This window comes from Heptranchias perlo, chromosome 9 (genome assembly GCF_035084215.1).
Source record: "Heptranchias perlo isolate sHepPer1 chromosome 9, sHepPer1.hap1, whole genome shotgun sequence".
Classification (NCBI taxonomy): domain Eukaryota; kingdom Metazoa; phylum Chordata; class Chondrichthyes; order Hexanchiformes; family Hexanchidae; genus Heptranchias; species Heptranchias perlo.
The window spans coordinates 39,697,523-39,718,030 of NC_090333.1; the positions used below are offsets into that span (position 1 = coordinate 39,697,523).

At 42.7% G+C, this 20,508-nt stretch overlaps 1 protein-coding gene across 4 annotated transcripts in view; it reads left to right on the forward strand.

Moving 5' to 3' along the window:
• Window positions 1-20,508, forward strand: part of agbl4 (AGBL carboxypeptidase 4) — a 746,494-nt gene that overhangs the window by 614,077 nt on the left and 111,909 nt on the right. For all 4 annotated transcript variants that reach the window (XM_067990246.1, XM_067990249.1, XM_067990248.1 and 1 more), the window contains exon 9: window positions 6,052-6,163. In XM_067990246.1, the coding sequence (XP_067846347.1) occupies window positions 6,052-6,163 (112 nt within the window). The remainder of the gene's footprint in view (window positions 1-6,051; window positions 6,164-20,508) is intronic.

The window sequence follows — 20,508 nt, forward strand, 5'->3', positions numbered from 1 at the left end:
GAGGACAAAAATAGACTTGATTGTGAGTAACGCGAGAGCAGTATGGATGGAGGTAGCAGAAAGAGTGAATGCTGTCTCATCTGTGAGCAGGTTCTGGGTGAAGACGAAATGTCCTGGTCTCTGAAAGGTTGCCAAGATAAATGTGATCACATTTTGCTGAATTTTATAATGTTGCCTTCCGCTGCATCTCAGCAACACTTCACTGCTTGGTGGAGCATCAAACTGTTCACCTACTTTCCAAATGCACAGGCATGCCTATCTTTTAACACTGCACTCTTTATTACTGCTATGTTAATACACTTGCCATGTGGCAAGTGATGAACACCAAGCATGCAGGCCAACGCAAGATACTGTACGCTATATGTTTGCAAACTCACATCAGGTAGCTGATGGTCGGGATCCTTAATGATTTAATAAAAATTTGGTCCGAGTTGTAGTCAGCAGAGTTAAAGATTTCAACCAAGTCTATTTCGAAAACAAACAATATTCATTGGATTAGAGATTAATTCGGGTTTTTTTAACTATAATTGACAATACTTTAGGCTTCCGCCATGGGAACAGCTCCGAGGAAACTCCCGGCCAACTTGTTGTCAGAGCATTCTGGTCTAGGCAGTCAAGGAGTCCACTCTGTACCTGCTAGTGAGAGGCCAATGCCAACTGGTGTTAAGGGAATCTGAAAGGTGATCTGAGAGCTCAGTAATTACCAGAAATGCTCTTAAGGGTGGAGGAAGCCAAGGTTGGCAAAGTCGAAGAAGTCCAGGGTCAGAAACAAAGAAAGGATGGGATCTGCAAGGAAGTTGTAGTGGGTCTGCAAGGTGGTCAGAGAAAGGTCCGTGGTCTGTGAGGAGATCGGAGAATAATCCAAGATCTGCAAGGAGGTTGAAGAAGGTCCATTTTGGCTGAAGGGGGTTGGAGAAGGTCTGTGGTCTTTGAAATTTATACTCTGAATTGAATTTTCTGAACATTCATCTTAAATGCTGAAACTCAGTCAGTGTCTTCCACTTTAATGTGATATATCACACCCAGTCAAATTATTTTCTGTTGAATCAACTTGGGCAAGGCACTGAAGGGCATCTGTGGAACTGTACCCCCACTATCAGTCAGAGGCAGCAACAACCACATACGTTTCTAAAGCACACCTGAAGTAGAAAAGAATTCTGCGAGCAAGGTGTAAGGAACAAAAAAGTGGAATCTGAGTTTATAATGAAAAGGGAAAATAGATGGGGTGGGGGTTGGGGGAGGGTGGGAGGCACAAACGAAGAAAAAGCTTTTAAGCAGGCTTTTGAAAGTAGGGAGGAAGTTGCCAAGATGGAGAGATTTAGGGAGGGATTCCAGAGGACAGGATTGTGATGTCTGAAAGCAGAGGTAACGTAATGAGGAATAATCTGGTGTCGGTAACGCAGAGTGCTTGCAGAGGCATAGAGGTGGAGAAGCTCGCAGAGATTTGTAAGCTGAGGGATTTTAAAATGAAGCAGATCTTATGTAAATCTGTTGTGGTTAGTGGTATGTGGCAAGGATAGGAGTGTGGGAATGCTGGAGTTTGTGTGGAAAGGCCATAGGATGTGGCAGTCTAGATAAGTGTAGATTTTGGAGAGTGGGGATAGGGAGATCAACAAAGAACATTAGAGAAGTAAAGCCACGAGATAATAAAGGTATGGATTAGATTCTCAGCAGCAGTGGGGAAGCAGTAAGATGGGGATTCATAGTGTTTTAGAGATGGGAGAGAGTTCTTAGCAATGGTTGGATGTAGTGAAGGAAACTCACTTCAGAGTTGAGCTGGATGCCAAGGTTTCACAGCTTTGGGCTAAACCTGAATTGGAAGCTGTGGAGGCCATAGACATGGAGATGCTGGGGGGAATCTCAGGTGATGGCTTTGGTTTTACTAACATTAAGCTGGAGGAAATTATGATTCAGCCATATTAGCAGATAAGCAGTGAAAAGGGATTGCAACATTGTTAGAATCAATGATGAAGTCAAGAGGTAAAGCCATCCAAACAAATTCTTTTGTTTCAGTTGGTATTGTCAAAAGGCAGTGGAGTGATGAACAGAAGGGAACAATGGCTAGCGTCCTTAGATGATGCTGGAGCGACCATACAAGCAGAGAAGAAACAATTTGAGGAGATGTAGAGGCTGATTTTACTCCGCCCTTCCCCCCACCTTCGCTTAAGTGCAACTTGGGTGATGCACTGTAGAAATGCATTTCACCCGAATGGACCTGTATCCATCCATAATTATGGCTACAAATTATTACCATGCTGTGGATATCCCTTTGCATGAGGTCACCCCTTGGAATGGGCATGCACCCAAAATTGGAGGAGGAAACATCACTGTTGATGCCTGTAGAGAGGCCTGCAGCAGCAGTAATGGAGTGCATAGCAGAGAAGAAAAATTAGCAACACAGGTTGCAACAGGTGGGACTGGAATTACGAGAGAGTAGTACCATGGAAGCAGTCCTCTAGAAGAGAGGCATTGGAGGAGAATGGAGTGATCAGCAGTGTCAAAAGCAATAGAAAGGTTTAGGAGGATGGGAGGAGAGCCATCAGGAGAGAAGGGATGAAAATTGGGGGTGGGGGGAGCTATATTTTGTAGCATCCTGTTCATCTGTTACAACTGAAAGGTGAATTCTACATTGGAATGCATTACAAAAAGAAACAGTGCAGCTAATCTAGACAGCATATATAGGTTTTGAGTGAGCCCCACACGTAAAACTAAAAAGATCGTTACTTCAAGGATATCAGTTGTGATGATTCTAATGAAAAGTACTTATTCCTAAGCTGGTTGGAAAAAACACATGTGAAATTATAACTGAGACTGAACCCTCTGTGAGTACAACAAAAAAGAATTCATAAGAAAATCAGCATATCTTTAACATCATGAAACAATCTGCAATTTGCCAAATGCTCTGATGTCAGCCCAAGGAACTGAGGATGTGTAGTTAACTTTCAACCTGTCATTTAACAATGTGGGCCCTGAAATACTGCAGGGTTGTACTATTCTCCCACTCTAACTCCAGCGGGAGACTGATGGAACCCCACATGGAAACGGTGTGAACGGCACACCTCGAAATTCCAGAGTTACAGCTAGAGACGGGTAGAATCTCTGCGGAATTTCAGGTCTGTTAACACTTGCGATTGGGACTGAAATAAGTATCATGAGCTTTAAGCATGATATCTAAGATAAGTAGCATGAAGTTAAAACAAAAGGATAACTGCATATAACCAGATAGAAAGTTGAACCGTAGGCACACAATATCAATACACAGGGATGAATTGCCACAGGATTTCAGCTGCCATAACTTCAGCAGAAGAATCACAGATACTGGAGAAAAATGACGTATTTTCTGGGGTATCGACAGCTCTTCCGCTGAAGTTACGGCTAACGAGCAGGAGAACTGCCAGGGAAATTCACCCTAATGGGATTTATTTAAACAAGATTTTTAGCAGTGAGATTAAGACTTTGCTAAATACAGGTGAGTGAATGGTTAATGTGAGCAAGAGGTCGGGAGGAATATTGGTCTTGAAATCACATCCTGAGATAATAGAATCAGAACACTTAACATACTGGTCTGAAATTCCTGCCCCTGTTATTTTACTGGAGGCTTTATTTATTTATTTGAAACATGAGTATCTCATGATGTAACTCCAAGATTATTGTCATTTACCATAAAGAAAGAAATGCAAAATAAGATGCAAATAGGAATAAGCAAATGTTGAAATATGGCCTTAAATGCTTATATACTAATGCAAGAAGTAATAGAATTAGATGCATATATAGATAAAGACCATATTGACATTAATGGCATTACAATAACGTGGCTTGAAGCCAAAGATGGACAAGAGATGGGAGTTTAGAGGGTTCAGAATGTTTTCTAAAGATCAGTCTATTAAACTAGGTGAGGTGGTAGCATGATTGGTAAGCCATGACATAACATCTATCGAAAGGGTGTGAAAAGAGAGATAGCAGAAGCAATTTGGTAGAAATTAGTAAAGATAAGGGCAACAAAGTAATTACTGGCAACTGCTATCGATCAACAGCTCAAGGTGAACAGGTAGATAGGGAACTGTTCAGGCAAGCAAGAGAGGCTGCAGGGAATTCTAATGTGATAATCAAGAAGGATTTAAATATCTTATAAGAAAAGTGGATGGACCAGGGATAACAGAAAGGGAGGAATAAAAATAGTGCAATTTTATAGACACATATTTAGCAGTCAACCAAAATGATTAAAAATCTGGAAATAGAAGAACTCTTTTGCCCTAGTGATTATTGTATAATTAGATTTGATATTGTAATAAAGGCTAAGACCAAAAATAACAATTTGTGCAAGATTTTATAGGGTGGATTTTCTGTAGTTGGCACTCTGGCAACAGGATTGGTGCACAACGGGCTATGTACCCGCTTGTGCTCTGCATAGACATTCCTGCCGCTACTTCTGGAGTCTGCCTAACTATTTAAATGTAGTGAGCTATTGAATTCAGCCTATGCTGGGAGCTTCCTCAATTAGGGGCAGGGAGCAACAGTAACACAAAGGGCTGTAGCAGCTACTTTGAAGGCAAGTGGCCACTTAGGGATAAATGACCGACTGTGGAAACTAGCAAGATCAAGTGAGCGGAAGCAAATAAAGAGGAAGTCAAAAAATAATGGAAGCAGCAAACAGAGTCTGAGCAAGCAATGGAGTACCACAGGACATACCTGTTTGATAATAAATAGAGGCACTACTGTATGAGGTGGGTACAAGGAAAGCTGCAGGGTAACATGCCTGGTAAATAGTGGCCGCTCGTATCAACAATGTTCAATGAGAAAGTGCATCTACGTACAACTCCACCCCCCCCCCCCCCCCCCACCCACAACCCTTCTATCTTTATATGACGAGAGCAGATAATTGTATAAATAAGAGATAATCAAATTCTGTGGAACACAATGGTTCCTGGGATGTTGGAAACACTAGGGACAATTTTAACCCTGATGACCCAGCTGAAACTGGGCAGGTGGGTAGTTAAAATCCACCGGGTCACACCAACCAAAAGCCGCACTGATCCTGTCACCTTCTATTTTAACCTGCTCTTCTGAACAGCTGGCAGGTGGAGGTCCTTTAAGTATACAGATCAAGGTTCGATGATATCATCGGGCTTCTTCTGCAATTTTAACTGTGGCCTAAGCAGGGAAGCCGTTGTGGCTTTCCCACCAAGTGAAGACAGTGAAAAGAGGATGTGGGACCAGGAGAGGCCACTTAACTTACGTTTGTTTTACTTTCCTCGTGGGGCCAAGAGGATTGCTTTTCCGGGCCCCGCAAGGAAAATTTAGGCATCACGTGCCCCATCTTCCCCCCCCCCCCCCACCCCCCGGCCGCGAAACCCTCCTGAAATCTCACAACTTGCCCGAATGCCATTGAGCCAAGCTTTGGTACTAGCCAGCAGCCCCCTTCTGCTGGAACTTCTGCTCCCATTCGTTGGCCACGTTCCATTTTCTGTCCACTTTGGATGAGAAGCTGACTGACGGCATGCAGACGAGACCGCAAGTTAAAATCGCTCTGCCTTCATGCTGCTGAGATCAAGGGTATTTGGCGCTTGCCAAGCCCCATCCCGCCCGCCCGATTCCCGCTGGCTGAGGAATGTAACTGGTCAGAGTTGAACAGTGTAGGTTGTAATATTTGAGTGACATCTTGGGGTTTCATTCAATTATTGTTGGGGATCAGAGAGAAATTTATCTTCTTGGAGGTTTCAACTGCAGTTGGTCACCTTGTTCAGGAGATTGAGTAGAGTCTACAAGAGGACAAATTATACATGGGCAATGAAAGGAACAGGCTTGATGACATGAAAATCCAGTCCTCATTCAACACTTCCTTATATAGAGGAAAAATTGCAGACACTAGTGAGGTATACAAAAATGTATCATAAAATCAAATAATTGTTAAAATAAAAAAAATTGCTCTGAATTTAAACAGCTAATAATTGAAAATGTTGTGTAGCGGATAATTAGTGTAATCCTTCTGTACAAGAGTACAATAAATATATAAGCTTTCCTTCAATAAATCCTGTCTTACTGTTTCTTTAGGTGCTCTTTAATGGGGTTTGATCTAAATCGACATTGGCAGGATCCCTCTGCTTGGGCTCACCCTACACTTTATGGTGTAAAACAGCTGATTGTGCAAATGTATGATAACCCGGTGAGTAATAATGATGAAAAGGTTGAGACCATATCATTTCAGCAGAACAGGAAATATAGTTTGTAGTTTGAATATAAAATCCTGAGAACTGCTGCCAAAAATGTAACTGATCCATTTTAGGAAGGTTTGCACAAAAGCCACACTGATATTCTGTGGAAAACATTTTTGTTTTTTTTGCTTGCAGTGTAAAGTTCCATTTCCTTTTCCATTCTCAGGCTCCGGAGAGAGTTAATATTGGGTACATATTGATTATTTGAATAATTGATAAATCCTGTAGCTGAGTGAAATTTTGGCAATAGCATAATTGCTCTCTCATTTCCTGGAGATAGCTGTATAAAAGTCTACATTTTCCCAAGACCTTTCTGTGTTTTTGATCTTCCTCTTAACCTGATATTGTATTCTTATTTCAGATTTTATTTCAACTCTCATTCTTCCACTTCCTTTAATTCAGCCTCCTACTCGGTTAAAGCATCAGGGACCAGTCTTTTGACAGCACTGAATATTTTTAAGCCGTAATGTGCAGCTGTAGGTATATGGAAAGGATAACAGTGATATAATTTCGTCAATATTGTATGAGATCTAAAGTTTCTCAATCGCTGGCACTCTCCCTGGTAATATTTTAATTTTCTTGTTTGTGATCGCACAGTGCATCACACAGGAACCAAGATGCATTAGCATTCTCTTCTTTTAAATTCTAATTTTCATTCATTAAAATGCATGTAATAATTATTTTTCAATGCAATATATTTAAAGGTAATTATTTTCATAAAACTTTTTTTGCTGAATTTTACATTGTAATGTAATCTTCAGTAAAGGAAAATGAAGCAGCTGTCAGCTGATTTTTAACTTCTAGGACTGCATTCCATATTGCAATTTCACATGTCCTGCACCTTCATTGCCAGATCTCCAGAAATAGATATTTTTACCATAATTGGGATTATTTCTGAGAACATGTTCAGAGCTGTAGGACAGTGGTAATAAACCAAAAATTCTTCGTCGCCTGCATTTGGATACAAGAGGCTTGAAATTCCTGGGTGTAAGGGGCGAGGGAAGGGAGCGGTAATATAATTCGGGTGGGCAAGTCAGAATTTGGGGCGGGTCCTGGTTCTGCCGGATCTTTGCCCCTTTCATTCAAAAGCAGTGAATTTCTCTGGAAAGGGGTGTGTGCATTTTTTGTTTCTAGACATCGTCAGAAGAGGGTGGGATTGGCAGGATGACGTCAGCTATCAGAAATCCCAGCAGTTCTGCTTTCAATACCCTTAGTTCTTAGTGGGCCTCCATGATCTAAGCATATTTATGTGACTGGACCAGATCCTGCCAGAAATGGGGCCCATAACTGTAGCAAACACCAGTTCCCTAATGGTAATCAATTTCAGAGCAATCGATTTCTGTTGAGAAAATGGCAACCTTAAACAAATTTTTTTTTTAATAAACCTTTTCCAGTACATTCAGCCACATTGCGACAAGGTGCTGCCATGAAATTCCTGCACTCACAGCAGCGGATCCCCAAGTAATGCCCCCAAAAGATACAAGGCTATGGGGAAAGGGTGGGATGGGTTTCGGATTGCTCTGGCAAAGAGCCAGCACAGACATGGTGGACAGAATAGCCTGCTTCTGTGCTGTAAACCTCTATGGTTCTTTGGCTACGTGTGGATCCGGGAGTGACTCTATTTAGATACATGGAGGTTTAGACTGGCTTGAGTGTTGATCTGGAAATGCCCAATCTGCAAAAAAAACTAAATGGCTGCACATACAGTTTGCCCAGCTAGGACTAACTTTCGATAGTATGGTTGTAGCTGGATTAAAGTGAACATAGCCATGTGGGGGCTGCATACAGACTCCTCATGTAACCTGTCATCAGAACAGCTCCAGGTTTACATGGAGTAGCAAGTGACTAAGTTAAAGATAGCTCACTGGTTTAGAGAGTAAGGTAGAGAGGTCTGCATGTGATGAAACTCCTAGCACCAACGAGCAGCAGCAGATATAGGTGAAGAGGACAGCCCAGGAGACATCTTGCCAGAGAGCGAAGTTATCTCCCAACCCTGCTAAGGAAGTCACAGATGAAGACTTCAGGGGCCCAGCAATGAGAAGAAAGTTGCTTGCTTCATACAAGCAATTATATCAGTTATTGGAAGGCTTGCCAGTTTCACCACCATGGCTGAAAGTGTAGAGGAGTCTACTTTCAGCCTGTGTGATGTCATCTTTGCAGGGTAAAAATGGTGGTTGGCAAGTTTCCAGCAGGAACAGGGTATTAAGTCGATTTTCCTGATTTTAACCGTTCACCCGTCCCGTTCCTGCTAGGTGGATTGAGTTAAAATTGGGCCCTATTCTCTTTTCTCCCTTCTAATAATTTTAAAATCCAGTTTGCTGCCCTCATCCTAATTAAATACTTCTTAATCTCCTATAGTAATCTCCTGTGTGGTACTTTGTCAAAGGCTTTCCTAAAGTCCATGTACGCTACATCCACTTAATTTCCCTCATCTACCAGGTCTGCCACCTTCTCAAAGAATTCTATGAGGTTTGTCATCCATTTTGAAGACCATTGGAAAGGAAAATCGGGCGGGGCTTGTAACAGGCGGCCGATTTGCATTTTACTGCCGGGTGGTGAAAGTTAAATACTATCCCATTCTATCTCGCACGAGTATTCTCTGATGTATAATTGCATCCACATGCACACGCCATTTCATGTTCTCTCATCCACATGCACACGCACACAGATTAATGCTCACACTATTGATCCTCTATGTAAAAGATATAGGATAACAGAAATTTCTGTTAATTGTAGTGAAAATGTCCATAAAAAGTAGTGAAATGTAGGTAGAAAGCATTAATGGATTATTTTTTCAGCTTTCACCATTCATATGCTACCAAAAATGGATTAATGAACACTTAGAAAAAGTGAGGAAAGAAGCTGATTAAGGCTATTCATGTGATTAATGAGGAAGTGTGCAACGTTTGACAGTAGGACAGTCAAATCAAAAAGTATGGTTTTTACTCAAGGTCAGACCTGGTGTTAGTGAGCTCAGGAAATGGGCATATTTTAAAGTATCAGCACAACAGCGCGATAAGTAATACCTTTTTTTTATCAGAGGGTGTAACAGCTATTGATATTCATATAACATTGGAGCAGGAAGAGGAGATTCACGTGAAAGGCTTTGATTGGATAGGCACATAGACTGCAGGCCCAGTCAGCCATCAGCAATATGCTACTAGTGGCAGTGAAGGCCACAGCTGACCTCAATTATTGCCGCAGAAACCCACAGGGGACAGCTGAGGAGTCAGTGACTTCAACTTTTGGTCAATTGATGCTTCCTTTCCTGCACGATGAAAGGATGACTGACTGTAAGATATAGTGAAAGTGTATGAGTTTTATTAAATTGTGTAGCGGTGCATTACCTCTTGGTGTCTTCCTTTTGTGCTTTGTAACTCTGTGTTAGTTGTGCATGCACCCTGCTACTATGTATTCTTCTGGTTGAAACAATACTTGTCCACTTGGATGCTTGGATGAACTGCAGTTTCCTGCAGTAAAGATTGGGAAGACCAAACCCATCTTCCACCTCTGTAACATTCCCAAACCTTCGACCATGCCTCAGGCCATCATCTGCTGAAACCCTCATCCATGCCCTTGATACCTCCATACTTAGCTATTCCGGTGCATTCCTGGCTGGCCTCCCATTCTCCATCCTCCATAAATGCCAGCTCATCCAAAACTCTGCTGCTGGTCCCACATCAAGTACCACTCGACCGTTACCTCTGTCCTAACTCACCTATATTGGCTTCTGGTCTCCCAATGCCTCAAATTTAAAATTCTCATACTTGTATTTAATTCCTTCATGGCGTTACTCCTCCCTATTTCTGTAACCTCCTTCAGGACTACAATTCCCCTTCCCCCCCTGAACTCATGTTTCCTCTCGCTCTGGCCTCTTGTGCATCCCCCTCCCGCCATTGGCAGCCATCACTTCCGTCGCCTAGACCCCACGCTCTGGAATTCCCTCCCTAAATCCTCCACCTCTCCACCTCCCTCTCCTCCTGTGAGACCCTCTTTGAACCCCACCTCTTTGATGAAGCTTTTCGTCACGCTTCCTAATATCTCCATCCATGGCTCAATAACAACAACAAGCAGCATTTATATAGTAACTTTAATGTAGAAAAACGTCCCAAGGCCCTTCACAGAAGCATAATCAGACAAAATTTGACACTGAGCCAAAGAGGGTTGTAGTGCTGGAGAAGATTGCAGAGATAGGGGGCAAGGCCATAAAGGGATCCGAACACTTCTCATCCAAATAAGAATTTTAAATTTGGGATGTTGGGGATCAGGTGCCAATTAAGTCTGTTAAAAATACTATATTAATTCAAGTTGTTGTTGAAGTGCTGCAGGAAGTTTGAAAAGACGAGAGATTGTCCGTTCAGCTGCCTGTGCCACATCCCTCCCTTCCGCTTGCCCACCAGGTTAAACTTGGCTCAAGGTTCCCCCCACCCTAGCCCGGAACTCGCATCTTGCTCTAATTTCTCTTCTGTCTTCCCATATACCCTTTCCGAGCTCATCTTGTCCATGAGACTGACCTTCTACTCTCTTAACCCTATTCCCACTAAACTGCTATATACGCAACTTCCCTTCCTGCCCCCATGCTAGCTGATATTGCAAACGGTTCCCTCTCCTCAGTTACTGTCCCCCTCCCTTTCAAATCTGCGGTCATCGTCCCCTCTTCAACATACTTGATCATTCTGCCCTTGCAAACTACCACCCCATCTCCATGCTCCCTTTCGTATCCAAAGTCCTTGAACGTGTTGTCGCCTCCCAAATCTGTGCCCATCTTTCCCACAACTCCATGTTTAAACCTCTCCAATCAGGTTACTGTCACTGCCACAGCACTAAAACAGCTCTAATCAAAGTCACAAATGACATCCTATGTGACTGTGACAATGTTAAATTATCCCTCCTCATCCTTCTCGACTTCGACTGGGTTGACCGCACCATCCTCCTCCAGTACCTCTCCTCCGTTGTCCAGCTGAGTGGGACTGCGATCGCCTGGTTCCACTCTTATGTATCCATTCATAGCCAGAGAATTTCCTGCAATGGTTTCTCTTCCAGCCCCCGCAAGTTACTTCGAGTCCCCCAACAATCTATCCATGACCCCCTTCCTATTTCTCTTCACCTTCACCACACGGACTACAGTGGTTCAAAAAAGCGGCTCACCACCACCTTCTCAAGGGCAATTAGGGATGGGCAATAAATGCTGGCCTTGCCGGCGACGCCAACATCCCATGAATGAATTTTTAAAAAATCTACATGCTGCCGCTTTGCAACATCATGCGAAAATACAGTGTCGGATTCCACATCTATGCTGATGGCACCCAGATCTACCTCACCACCATCTCTCTTGACCTCTCCACTGGTTCAGTGTTGTCAGACTGCTTGTCTGACCTCCAGTCCTGGATGAGCCGAAATCTCCTCCAATTAAACATTGGGAACACTGAAGCCAATGTTGCCAGATTTTGCTGAGAACGGCGATCGAACTTGCACTTGCCCATAGACAAGTTGCTATCAGCCAAACTTTCAAATGGTGCAGCGCCCTCTACAGGACATCTGGGACCTGTGTGAACAGGGCAAGCAACCGTGTATCTCCTTAACCAATCAGATTGAAGAATTGTTAATGAGCAGCGCAGAACCTGAACTAGGAAGCGTAAGTTGGAATAGTGAATTCAATGTCAAATCAGGTACAGAAAGCAAAATAGAGAGGGAAGAAAGATTGGATTAAGGGAGAGAGAACAAAGATACAAAAAGGAAAAGGAAAAAAAAATAATTATTTACATTTTAAAAAAATCTCCAACAATAATTAAAAGCTGAAGGAATGAGACTCCACACCTGTAAAAGTTAATTTTCAGTGCCAGAGAGGTTGTTTGGCAGTAATAAAGACTTAACACACCGTTAAACAGTTACTTCGACTGGAATGGACAAGCCCTAACTTTTTGTGGTGAGTTTAGTCCGTATCTACGACCTCAGTACTGGAACTTCACGCCGTTCAATACATTTGAATGGGGTGCCAGACGGTGAGCTGCCCTTTACGTGCAGCTTAAGAGGAGCAGAGCATCTCGGGCAGCAACTTCTGGATTTTCGCGTTTAATTGCATATATGCAATCTCTGGCAGTTGCTGGCAGAGACTAACGGCTGTTAGTCTCACCGTTATTTTCACAGCAAAATCCAGCCCATTGTCTCTGGCCCCCGCCACAAACTCTGTTCCCAAACCACAAATTCCATCCCCCTCCGTGGCCACTATCTCAGGCTGAACCAGATTGTTCACAACCTCAGCGTTCTATTTGACCCACAGCTGAGCTTTCGACCCCATATCCTCTCCATCACCAAGACGACCTATTTCCACCTCCGTAATATTGCCCGTCTCTGCCTCTGCCTCAGCCCATCTGCTGCTTAAACACTCATTCATGCATTTTGTCACCTCTAGACACAACTATTTCAATGCTCTTCTGGCTGACCTGCAATCTTCCACCCTCCACAAACTTAAGCTCATCCAAAACTCTGCTGCCCGTATCATAACTCGCAATAAGTCCCATTCACCCGTCACCCCTGTGCTCACTGACCAACGTTGGCTCCCGGTCAACAATGCCTCAATTTTAAATTTCTCACCATCATGTTCAAATTCCGCAATGGCCTCGCCCCTCCTTATCGCTGTAACATCCTCCAGCCCTACAACCCTCCGAGAACTCTGGCATCTTATGCATCACCCACTTCCTTTGCCCCACCATTGGCGGCCATGCCTTCAGATATCTAGGCCCTAAGCTCTGGAATTCCCTCCCTAAACCTATCCGCTTCTCTACCTCTCCTCCTCCTTTAAGATGCTTCTTAAAACCTACCCCTCTGACCAAGCATTTGGTCGCCTGTCATAATGTCTCCTTCTTTGGCTCGGTGTCAATTTTTGTCTGGTTACGTTCCTGTAAAGCGCCTTGGGACATTTTACTATGTTAAAGGTGCTATATAACTTGCTATGCAAGTTGTTGCTGTTGTTGATTCAGGGTGAGTGGGTCTACCCTAAGCTATAGGACAGATTGCAAAGAGTTTGGGGGTACCACCTGTTGGATTTATAGGATAGTCTTTATCCTTACCCTTAATACAAGTTTGAAGACCAGGAAACACCAAGACGTACAATTAATATCCTTTATCAAAATATTGGTACAACCCATTACTTGCAGTGCCCATGAGACTGGTATCGTAAGCGTTTTGTCTTGACTGGTCATGCTAACCTAAGCAAGACTAGGTAAAAGTTCCTAAGGGGCTCCGGTGCGCTGTATCTTCATAGGGTTAATTACGTCTACCTAATGTGACGCTATTATATCAGCGTGTCTTATCTTATGTCTCATGGATACGTGAGTACATTTGCCTAACACGTCACTACGTCCAGTGACGTTCCTATGTTCTTTCCACAAATGCGCCTGCTGAATGCCATTGATCTCTGTTCGTTATTTTTTCTACTTGAGTAACCACACAAACGTGGCCTTCACTCTCTTATCTCTTCTTGATATATTCCACATCGAGCTCCATTTATGTCTTACACTCCCTTCCTACACCTGGATTATATGGCACCACGCCCGCTCATTAACATTCCCTTCTCATTTCTTCCCACAGACTGTTAATGAGTCCTGCCTGACACAGCACTCAAACAACAACTACTTGCATTTATATAACGCCTTTAATGTAGTAAAACATCCCAACACACTTCGCAGAAGCGATTTTCAAACAAAATTCGACATTGAGCCACTAAGGAGCAATTAGACAGGTGACCAAAAGCTTGGTCAAAGAGGCAGGTTTTAAGGAGTGTTTTAAAGGAGGAGAGAGAGGTGGAGAGGTTTAGGGAGGGAATTCCAGAGCTTAGAGCCTAGGCAGCTGAAGGCACGGTGGCCAATGGTAGAGCGATTGAAATCGGGGATGAGCAAGAGACAAGAATTAGAGGAGCGCAGAAATCACAGAGGGTTGTACGGCTGGAGGAGGTTACAAAGGTAGTGAGGGGCGAGGCCATGGAGAGATTTGAAAACAAGGATGAGAATTTTACAATCGAGACATTCCTGAACTGGGAACCAATGTAGGTCAGCGAGCATAGGGCTGATGGGTGAACAGGACTTGGTGCGAGTTAGGATATGTGTAGCAGAGTTTATGAAGGGTGGAAGATGGGAGGCCGGCCAGGAGAGCATTGGAATAGTCAGGTCTAGAGGTAACAAAAGTATGGATGAAGGTTTCAACAGCAGATGAGCTGAGGCAGGGGTGGAGACGAGCGATGTTACGGAGGTGGAATTGGTGGTCTTGGTGATGGAGCGGGTATGTGGTCAGGAGCTCATCTCAGGGTCAAATAGGACGCCGCGGTTGGGAATGGTCTCGTTCAGCCTCAGACAGTGGCCAGGGCGAGGGATGGAGTCAGTAGCTAGGGAATGGAATTTGTGGCGGAGACCGAAGACAATGGAGTAAATTTTAATTTCCAGCCGGGAAGGTGGCGGGGGTGGGGGGGTGGAGATTTCCGGGTGCGAAACCCAGAAGGTAAGTGAGCAGGTCTGTGATTGCGACCTTAGTGAGGCCCATCAATTGCACTTCCGGGTTTCGCACCTGACAGCCAACCTGATTGATGGGCAGGCTGGCTGTCAGGCAGGAAGGCCTGTTGCAGCAGGCTGCAGCCGGGGATCAGAGGGAAGGAGGGATCATAGGCTGGGGATTAGATTGGGGGGCGAGTGGGGAGTAGATTGGGAAGGTGGTTCGGGGGGCCAGGCAGAAGATCAGGTTTGGGGTGGGGGGACGGGGAGAAGATCAGGGTGGGGGCCGAGGAACAGATTGGGGGACCAGAAAGAAGATCAGAGGTTGTTGGAGTTCGAGTGAAGAGTCAGAGGTAGGAGGTGGGGGTCCACCATTGTGGGGGGGCAGCCGATCGCGGGGGTCCTGTCAGCCAGATGAGTTTGTTGGGCCTGGATGAAGCACTCCTGCTCCTTCGGGCCCACAAGCAGTGCAATAAAGGCACTCACCTCATGAGTCCGACCCTTCCTGCCTGCTTTCACCTGACGTGAATGGGAAGCGATGGGAAACCCGAACAAGTAAGATTAAATTTATTTTATTATTGCAATACACAAAATATTAAGTACCTCAAGTATCTCAATGAGGTACATTGCCCTTTTAAGTATCGGCCTGCTGGTTTTAAGTGGTGGCGGAACTTCCTGGTGTCTGCTCTCCACACGCAGGCAAACCTGCCTGGGTTAAACCCAGAAGCAGACGTGTTGGAGTTGGGATGCAGTCCCGTTCTGAAAATGGAGTACTTTTACTCACAACCTGCCCCCAAACCACTTGTTCTTAGGGATTAAAATTTACCCCAATGGCTCAACAGCACTCAAACTTTGACCTTGTCCTGATTAACCCCTACAACTGCTGCAGAATTAGTTTTATATGTATACATGGCTATGGCTATTCCACCTAGTGTGCCTATTCTTACACCACTATATGTTCTTTGTTTTGTTATCATTACATGAATATAAGTTGTGCTGATAGAAGTAAGTGACTCTGATCATACCCATTACGAGATACGTTTCATCCTACTGTGGAATAAAGCAGCTTACGATATGAACCAAACGTGGCTTCATCTTGTGTTAACTTGGTCTGCCTGCAGAGTGATTGAAGAAATACACATACATAAGACACGGAGATCTGGTCCACATGACAAAGGAGTTTCATTGTTACACTCAAGGGTCCTGCTATTGCCGAAGTGGATATAGGGCAGTGTGAGTCAACTCACATAAGAGAAAGACACTCAGACCACTTCTGGGACCTGAATTTGTAACAAGCAAACTGCAAGAATCGCAGCCATACTATTGAAATATCACACAAGGAAGCAAGTGACTCCTCAATTTGGACCTGCTGCAGCAGCTGTCCCTGTTTCAAAGCAGTATTGCTAATTTCCTTAAAGGGCCAGCCAACAGGCTGCCTCGCCAATCTACATCAGTCTCTTCTCATCAACCACCATTTCTGCTGTCCTGTCATCATCACTGTTCTGTTCCTCACATTGTTCTCCCTCCTCAATGTCACTATGATTGTCTTACAGAGTGCAAATTTCTGTCTTGGTGCGGGCTTCAAGGATAGGTGGTGGCAGTTTGTTCTCTGGTAACTGGTGTTCCTTGACTTTAGTTGCATGGTGATTGCACACTTGCTTTATGAAAATAGCAGCTGCACTATGAATGAATAAGCTCACTTACTCATTGGGCGCTGCATTATCATTACATGCTCTATTAAATGGTTGGACACAATCACTTTGTGTGTTGTACAATCACTGTGTGGGTATCGTGTAGAATGTCATGTTATAGAATATTTGAATAATATTGAATGAACCATAAGTCCTCTTTTGTCTTCTAAGCTCCACCGATCCCACAACTTTCAAGTTGTTTCTCCCAAATGGCTTAGCAAAGCTTCTTAATATGGAGGTCCATGGATTAAGGTCTGCAGGTCCACCACCTGTTCCACCTTGTACCCTCTAACCATGAGCCAGTTTTGCCTCTAATTATGAGCAGTAAAAATTGAGACACAGTAATTTAGTGCATGAAAATTCCTTCCTATTATACTACATACATTTCTTGATATATATTAATGACTTGGACTTGGGTGTACAGGGCACAATTTCAAAATTTGCAGATGACACAAAACTTGGAAGGGTTGTAAACAGTGAGGAGGATAGTGATAGACTTCAAAAGGATATAGACAGGCTGGTGGCATGAGCAGACACATGGCAGATGAAATTTAACGCAGAAAAATGTGAAGTGATACATTTTGGTGAGAAGAACGAGGAGAGGCAATATAAACTAGAGGGCACAACTCTAAAAGGGGTACAGGAACAGAGAAATCTGGGGGTATATATGCACAAATCGTTGAAGGTGGCAGGGCAGGTTGAGAAAGCGGTTAATAAAGCATTTAAGACCATAAGAGATAGGAGCAGGAGTAGGCCATTCGGCCCCTCGAGCCTGCTCTGCCATTTAATGAGATCATGGCTGATCTGATTTTTACCTCAACTCCACTTTCCCGCCCTTTCCCCATTTCCTTTGACTCCCTTGCTGATCAAAAATTTGTCCAACTCAGCCTTGAATGTATTCAATGACTCAGCCTCCACAGCTTTTTCCAAAGATTCACGACCCTCTGGGAGAAGAAATTCCTCCTCATTTCCATCTTAAACAGAGACTATGCCCCCTAGTTTTAGATTCCCCGATGAGGGGTAACGTCCTCTCAGCATACGGGATCCTAGGCTTTATAAATAGAGGCATAGAGTACAAACGTATGGAAATCATGATGAACCTTTATAAAACACTGGTTTGGCCACAACTGGAGTACTGTGTCCAGTTCTGGGCACCGCACTTTAGGAAAGATGTGAAGGCCTTAGAGAGGGTGCAGAAGAGATATACTAGAATGATTCCAGGGATGAGGGACTTTAGTTACGTGGATAAACTGGAGAAGCTGGGGTTGTTCTCCTTGGAACAGAGACGGTTCCGAAGAGATTTGATAGAGGTGTTCAAAATCATGAAGGGTCTAAACAGAGTAGATAGAGAGAAACTGTTCCCATTGGTGGAAGGGTCAAGAACCAGAGGACGTAGATTTAAGGTGATTGGCAAAAGAACCAAAGGTGACACGAGGAAAAACTTTTTTACACCGCAAGTGGTTAGGATCTGGAATGCACTGCCCGAGGGGGTGATGGAGGCAGATTCAATCATGGCCTTCAAAAGAGAACTGGATAAGTACTTGAAAGGAAAAAAATTGCAGGACTATGGGGATAGGGCGGGGGTGTGGGACTAGCTGGATTGCTCTTACCTAGAGTCGGTGCGAACTCGATGGCCAAATGGCCTCCTTCTGTGCTGTAACCTTTCTATGATTCTATCATCTCTCCCATCATGACGCATATAAAGTAATTTGCATTACTTTGCTATTTTCACTAGTAGTACATTATTTGCTACATTCTTGTTAATACTTCTTTGCTTAAATCTTCTACAACTACAACATTCCATCATGTCTTGTGCTTCTAATTTATAATAGTATTCATGCCATATCTTTGTACTCCTTTAAGTTTATGTAATTTTTTGCTCCCTTCTGTCCATTTCCTTTGAGTTGTTCACAGTGTTCATTGTATAATGATGGATTCCCACAATTACCTTCCTATTTGCATATTTGAGGAGCAATTCTCCCCCATCAAAAATATTCCTATAATACTGAATTATAGGGTTCACAAGGACTTGCAATTGGTGCCAAAACTAGATTTTTCTTTTCTGTTAGCGTTGATCTGTTCTCTAGGATCATTCCACAGTTGGATTAATAAACTTTCTAGCATTTATACTATTTAAGTTATTTGTTAGCTGCTTCAGAAATGTTAAGAGATCATTATTACAGCATTGTGATTGCTATTTTTTAATTGAAGTTAATTGTTCCCATTTTCAGGAATTGCATGTTTTATTATTCTCAGCTAACAAATATGCATTTATCCCATTTTTCAGAAAAAATAGGAATTTTGACCTCTGTGTGTCTGAACTCCCCAATATGAAATATTATTCGTTTGAGTTACTTAAAACTGCAGTAGCAATAAGTGGCCATATTACCTGGTGGTTTGGTCTCTAATTATCATTCAGCCATAGCCAAGATTTTTAATAAACCTAACAAATACTAACTTACCCCTAACACAATTCCCCTGAAATAGAAAAGTGGGAAACCATTTCCTGTTCAATAGCTTCTGCTATATTTATCAGATTTAAAAATAATTCATTTTGATCGGTTGATTCCTACTAACATATATCATCCAAACATTATCCTGTTATGTATGACAAAACCATTTGGGATAATTTGTTGAAGATGAAGAAATATCTGAGACTTCTATGTAGTTCATTTTGACCTTTTTTTAATATTAGAAAATTAATTTCTAAGCAGAAACAAATGTATTAGGTCTGTCAAAAAAGATGAATACAATCCCTTAAAGCCATTTTGTCTTTAATTCATCAACGTGCACGCTTGCAGTTTGACATATACAAGTCTACTGTCAGAGCTACGGATATTTTTAAGAAATGGTGTTGCATATGAAATACAAATAAGCTGTGATATGTGCAAATTTAATTTATCCCTAAACACGTCCTGAATTAGCTCAGCTTATAATCATACCCGTTGTATTTTATATCTGTCTGACTATGCTGTGCTGTACCATACCAGAGGCAGAAATTGCACTTTATATTTCAGATTTGTCCTTTTCCTATCACCTGAGGAAATTTGCCGATTATAAGAGTTCTACCTCTATTAAGTCTGAATCTCCTTCAAGCTGCTGATAGACTGGCCCTAACAGCAGCCGCTTTACTTCTTTACAGGCACCATCCATCAGCCTGACATGGCTGCCGATGGGCCAGTCATATTGTCTATATTTCATACACAAACATCAGAGCTGCTGACAGCACTTTGCACACTAGGAAATTGCTTCTGCTGTGAACTGAATTTAAAACAGAGTTGCTTGTGCTCCAGTATGTGTTTATGACCCTTAGGAGTAGAAGTGCTGTCGTGAATAGATAATGTCGTGATGTTCATGTATCGTATCTATCACTTGTTTTTGAGCTACAATTTTCAGTGCAGTTCTTTTTATTGATTAGAACTTCAGGTTGTTTTCATTGCTTCCAACTATAGCAGATTTATTCTGATAAAGAGATCTTGAGCTTTTCAAAATCTGGATTTGAATTTATTTATATGTGGTGACAGATATCACTGAGGGAGGGATGTTCATTATTTATTACTCAAAAGTTCATAGCAAATATATTTTAAAAAGGTGTTATGTAAAATCCTGCATTGCAGAACCCTGTTCAGTGATGTAGAAAGCTTAATATAGCTGTTGGTACAGATAAAACCTTAATGTATCTGTATTACTTTCCAAGATAACTGCTGAAAGAACATTGGAAAGTGTGTTTTGAGGAAAGCCTATTTAAAAGCAAAGGAAAGCACTACAGAAAAAAGGAATCTTTCATGTACATTTTATGTAAGATTTCTTTATGTTTTTGTAATGAATGTCAGTATGGTTCCTGTTTGGCTTGTTGAATAAAAATGAGCACATTATCCCCTGTATTTGGAGTCCTATCATTTTGCAGGTAATTACAGTTTCGGTAAACTCTCTCCACAGCTGATGCACAAGCGACACTTCTGGGAATTAAGCATCAAGACGATTCCAATAAAGTATCTATTGCATCAATTTCATATTTCACCCCAAACCACAAAATGATTAGTTTAATGTGACTGTAAGTTGCAACTCCCTTAAAATTCATACACCATACCATTCTCAGAATTTCACAGCCAACCAGTTATA